The sequence below is a fragment of the Cyprinodon variegatus genome, unplaced genomic scaffold (assembly GCF_000732505.1).
Source record: "Cyprinodon variegatus isolate N-32 unplaced genomic scaffold, C_variegatus-1.0 Scaffold790, whole genome shotgun sequence".
Lineage (NCBI taxonomy): Eukaryota > Metazoa > Chordata > Actinopteri > Cyprinodontiformes > Cyprinodontidae > Cyprinodon > Cyprinodon variegatus.
This window is the reverse complement of record NW_015151243.1, coordinates 556,877-562,674: the sequence shown is the minus strand read 5'-3', so window position 1 is coordinate 562,674 and position 5,798 is coordinate 556,877. Positions and strand designations below refer to the sequence as shown.

The 5,798-nt window shown below is 36.1% G+C and overlaps 1 protein-coding gene across 2 annotated transcripts in view; it reads left to right on the top strand.

Moving 5' to 3' along the window:
• LOC107098578 (A disintegrin and metalloproteinase with thrombospondin motifs 3-like) overlaps positions 1-5,798 on the top strand; it is a 232,713-nt gene that overhangs the window by 171,687 nt on the left and 55,228 nt on the right. For both annotated transcript variants that reach the window (XM_015396319.1, XM_015396318.1), the window contains exons 12-13: positions 1,407-1,540; positions 3,632-3,755. In XM_015396319.1, coding sequence (XP_015251805.1) covers positions 1,407-1,540; positions 3,632-3,755 — 258 coding nt within the window. The remainder of the gene's footprint in view (positions 1-1,406; positions 1,541-3,631; positions 3,756-5,798) is intronic.

Below are 5,798 nucleotides of genomic sequence, written 5' to 3'. Positions count from 1 at the left end.
GTTTGTACATTTTTTAGCGTGCGCAGTGAAATAGCTCACGTTTTTATACAAGCAAACCTTTGATAGATCCGGCCCTAAATCTGATAAGTGACTATACATGGGCTGATTACTGCTTTAAGGCATATCAAGGCTTTAGGAGATAATGATTTCATAGCTGCTTAAGTTCTCTGCTGTACCATTTTACATTAAAACAACAGGTCAAAGAAGGTTCAAAGGACAGTAGTTTCTACGTCAGTATGAAACAGAATAAAATACAGCAGCCCCTCCTCCACCTTTTATAGCAGACTGCTGAATGCAAACTCATTTAAGTGTCCTGCACTTTACCATACTCTATAAGAGTATATATATATATATATATTTTATCCTGACAATTAATTTCTTTGTAGTTTGACTCTGTGCTGTGCAACTTGCTGTTCACTACTTTCCAAAATAAACAGTCTTTCAAGATGATAAAAAGTGAAATTTGACACTGCGCCTTTAGTTATAAAACTAAGAAAATTAGGTATAAGGAAGTTATCATCCATAAAATATACTGGTGAAGGTTCTCAGTCATCCAGGTTATAGTCATTCCAAAAAAAAAAAGAAAAACAATCCACTGGACTTTGTTTCCATGTTTGAAGACGTTTTGCTTCCCATCCAGGAAGTTTTTTTAATTCAAAATGTCAGGAATAGCGTTGACTTCAAGGTTTTATACAGTAGCCAAACAAAGCATTGTTTTAGTTTTGAAACAGCAGGAGTTATTCTTCTACTTGAGCAATAAACATTAATACTTTTGACACCTCTGATGTTAAACACACTGTGAAAAGGCAGTTAATCCCATAAAATTACTTATATGTGATGCAATTGAAGTTTTAAATGGACTGTATGATATTATTTTGTATATATGTAAAACAAGTCAGTGTCTAATACATATAGAAAATCCCAATTTTAGCTCTGTGTAGTGAACCCCCTGAGAGGCTGATCCCCTAGGTTGGGAATCACTAAATTCAATTTTCTTCAATTTGAGTTTTTTTCTGCAACTTTTTTTGTGTAAAAACTGTTAAGTACTTTAATAAAACAGAGAATGCGTTACAGTTCACAACTCTGAGCTGATTAATCTTACAAATACTCAACATTGTATTTAGCCCAGCATGGTGTGTTTGGTTAAAAGACTGGGTGAAACTTAGAGCTAATTGCCTTATCAGCATGTGTTTTGCCAGCTCCCTGTTGTTTGTTCTGTACTCTCAAGCAGACCTTTTCTATCACTGCTTTGTAGAATGTTAATTTCTCTTTTGAAATTTTTAAATATATTTACCAGTCGCCTTCATTCAGAGGGCGTACTGTAGGGGGAATCAAACATGACAGCAGCTGCAGCAACACCAGCAGATATTTTTAAGTTATATTAATCCAATGCTCTGTCCTCCTAGCTAATAAAAGATGCCACCTGTACTGTCAGTCGAAGGAGACCTCAGACGTGGCATACATGAAGCAGCTGGTACATGATGGGACACGATGCTCATACAAAGATGCCTACAGTATCTGCGTGCGTGGAGAATGCGTGGTGAGTTAAAAGAACATAGTTTAGTTAAGTAGGAAAACATAGTGTGTCTGTAAACCCACTTTACCCTGATAAATCTAAAAATAATATGGTGCAACTAATACCTTTCAGAATTCAGTCTGGTAGTTAATAGTTTTAGCAGATTTAGGTTTAGGTTATAAAGCAATATTCCAGAACTTCAAAATCTGAGAGTTTTTCTCAGTGAATAATTTGATATTTTTTGCAGATCTCGTAGCAGAACTGCAAACCTACTAAATTAGAGTCATCCATCTAAGCTGGCCAAAGAATGGTATAAATATGTGAAAATTATCATTTTAAACAGAAGCTTTTGCATAAAATGCAGCTAAGGTGTCCATGGTAACACTAGTGGAGCTGCAGGTATCCACTGCCAAGGTTAAAGTTTCTGGACATAGAGCAACTACAGTAGCAGCCATTCAGAAGGGCCCTTCCCATTCAAATGCCGGCCGAACTCCATCCAACTGCCAGCGTAATCCCCTCCAACTTCCAGCCAGTGGACTCCTTTGGGCGAGCATATTTTTTTTACTCTGACTCCAACCTTTCACCCAATTACAGTGTCTGACTGTGAGATATGCTTCTCTTTTGATCTTAATGTCCACAAATCATGACAGAAAGAATATTTAAGTACAAAGATTGATGTTTAAAAAGGAATTGTAGAGGACCGACCAGCTAAGGGCCCATCAAGGAAAGTGGTGAAATCTTGAATGGCTACTACTGTACTACTACTGTATTAGTTTTGCAGTTCAAAAATATGTGCTTTATAAACATGAAATATGAAAACAAGATCTCCATCCTCTCTGACTTGGGCTGCGTTATTTTAAAAAGAAAAAGATAAACTTTTAGTAGGTAAATATGTAAAACTTGAGTAACATATATCACAAGCTTAGTGCTGTAACTGTAGCCCAGGGTAATTCTCCCAAGGCCTTACAACAACTGTGCACCATCCTATTTAAAGTGGGAATGAATCGATGAATAAAACTAACTTAATTGACAAGATTATTTCTTGCTATTTTCAATAATTATATTATAAACTTGAAAAATATACATGTAAAAGAAAAAAAACGTACATTTTTGGCACAGGCACTACCATGTTGCATTGACATTATAATAGCAGATTGACTCAATTATCGTGGGCATCGTTGAACAGCAGCTACAACAGGTAGCATTGCCAGCATGTACCTTCCAAAACACATGTACCGGTGTCAGATATCCCACCTAAGCGCAACATCATAGCGTTCTCTATCTGCAACCTGTGACGTGCCATCAGTTTGCTCTCTGCTTTGCTACAAGATAGGATGAATCATCGGGTTGGACAGATAGCCAGAAGATTATAATATCACAGCCACAGCTGCTGTTTTTCCCTTACTACAGCTCGACTCATACGCCCCATGGACTCAAAAGCATACAGTAAGCAATCTGATTCAGACACTAGAGTGTCCTTTTAGCTTTGTCTCCCATCATAAAAAAATTCTTAAGTGTTTTACAGTTGTGTTGAATCACTGGTATTACCAATATATTCAACTGGAAATACAAGCGAAACCTCAGAGCGAACAAACGCACTGACATCACCGTTTGGTTTACTGCAATGTGACGGTACCTTTGGAAAGAAATGATCAAATAATACTAAATGTTTTCTTTTTACATTTATATTTTTCACTGTTATATTGTGTCTAATAGTAAGACACAATCTCATTAATTTAGTTAGTTTGGTTAACCGTTTCATTTCCACTTTATGTTTGATTTATTAATAGTGAACACCACTGCATTGCTGTATTACTTTCTGATGATCTTTTCTGTTTTATAAAATCTCAATTACATACATTGGACTCGGGTCATAACTTCTGAAAGTAAATATTTCTAATAGGTTCTGTGAATCAGTTAGAGTACTGAAGGATAATGATATGTAAAAGTTTTTATTCAGTGTCAGGTTCAATCTTATATGCAAGATCTTATGAGCAAGGAAGCTATTCTTTCAAAGGCATATTTTCGGACTGTGACAATAAAAAAAAATGGAAATGGCTTTAAACATGAATTAGTTTTCAGTAGATCAAAATTGTTTTTTATTCCGTTCTTCAGAAGGTCGGCTGCGACAGAGAAATCGGCTCCAACAAAGTTGAGGACAAATGTGGTGTTTGTGGTGGAGACAACACCCACTGTAGAACCATGAAAGGAACCTTCACCAGGACACCAAAGAAACCAGGTAAGAACACAAGGAAACAACCAGCCCTCAAATTTCTTAAACACAGACGCTGCTGTATTGAACTGCTAAATGCAAATTTTGTTTTTCAATTATAAGAACTCTGGTGGCTTATTTAGGCAAGTAAAAATCATTAAAAGAAATTTCTGATTAGTTTTACTGTGATTTTTTTTGAAAGACAAGCACAAAGTAACAGATAAATGTAAAGAAAGATTAAAAGGGTTTTGCACCTTTTTTTCTAATAAAAATCTGAAAAGTGTGGCATTTGTCTAAGCAGTAGTAGCCATTAAAAATTTCCACACTTTCCTTGATGGGCCCCTGGCTGGTCCTTAGCTGGTCCCCTACAATTCCTTTTTAAACATCAATATTTCAAAGAAAATATTTTATCATGATTTCTGGACATTAAGATCTAAAAAGAAGCTTCATCTCCTGGATGATGTTGGAGGGGATTTCGCTGGAAGTTGGAGGGAAGTGGGCTGCCATTCGGCTGGCTTTTCACAGAGAAGGGCAATTTTGAATGGCTGCTACTGTACTACATAGAAACATTCCCATACCATAATGCTCCTGCTCAAGCAGGCTTAATTCTGGTCTCACACCTTCTCTGAAGGAACTTTTGTGTTTCAATAGAGGCCCTGAAACCTGAAAGATGTTAGTTGAATTCCAGCATTCTCCTGCTAAATGTTTATATCCCCCTAGGTCTAGTGATCTGAGTATCAGTGTATGAATGTGTGTAGTTGGGAGTGCAACTGGGGGACTGTGGCTCTAGTGTAAAAAGGTAATAAATAGTCAACTAGAAAACACTGCAAGGATAAACTTATTTTTCAACCCAAACTATTTTGGGTAAATGCCCTAATTTTTGTGGTTTTCCATCGATATTTCATACATTTTTTGCTCATAACCCCTTTTAATTATACGTGAGGAATAGAAAACAAAGTCAAAATAAGTGAAATTCCTAATTTGACTAATATTGTAATTCTGATAGCACATGTTTGGAAAATCTAAATATGATAAAAGTTTCATGTATTCCAGGTATTGTTATTATAATGGTTTTACTTGGTTGGATTGACCATTAAATTAGGCTGGCTTAAACTCCATAAACAATCTAATGCGTATTGTACAGAGGAAGATGAGACAACTAAGTCGACAATACAGATAAGTTGAATGTCTCTAATAAAGCTCAAATTGCTCATCACATCAGATACTTTTAGCCACAGGCTGATATCCCCCATGTGATGCTGCTTTGTTGCTGTGACAGACTGGAGATTGGGGCTAGAACCTTTCACATGACTATATTGATGTGTTGGCATGGCCTAGTCAAAGTCCTTACCAGCAGCCAAATGGGGACCGTTTGATAAGAACAGTATGGATCCAGCTGAGCAGGGGCCTGTCTCCATCTCAAATGTCTAATCCCTGAGGGACCTCATAGTACATCAGGGAAGAGCACTGAGCAAAATAAATACAGACTCACTGGGCTGGAGACGGACAGCCAGAGCATCCATGTGGAATCTGAACAGCTGACAGCACAGAGGGTTATGAAGACTTTAAAAACGATGCCCAGAGATGTTCTCCATCTTATATGAAATTGTGCTATTTTACAAAGAAGAACAGGGAAAAGGTTAGATTTCAAAAGATTCTCTGCGGCTTCTAACAGAAACTCAGGGAATGTAAATGCAGTGAAAATAAACACAGGTGATTTGTTATAATTTAGTCTTTGTATTAGTATTATTTTTAATTTAAATATTCTGCTATGTTGTGTTTGTATTTATATATTTATTATGTTTTTTTTAGACCAAGCCAAGTGAGTGTCAGTGAGGATTAGCACATTAGCTAGCTCATCTAGATTTACATTTAACTTAATGTTATCTCAAATAAATAAAAAAGACAATTTACAATATACTCTTTAAAGGAACACATTAAAACTAAAAGGGTTTGTCTGGATAATGATGAATTACAGGAGTGAATAAAAAAAAACATGCCCCACTTTTCATGATTTTTGCTACTTAAAATTTCTAAAACTATATTTTTGACTTGTTCTAATTAGTTGAT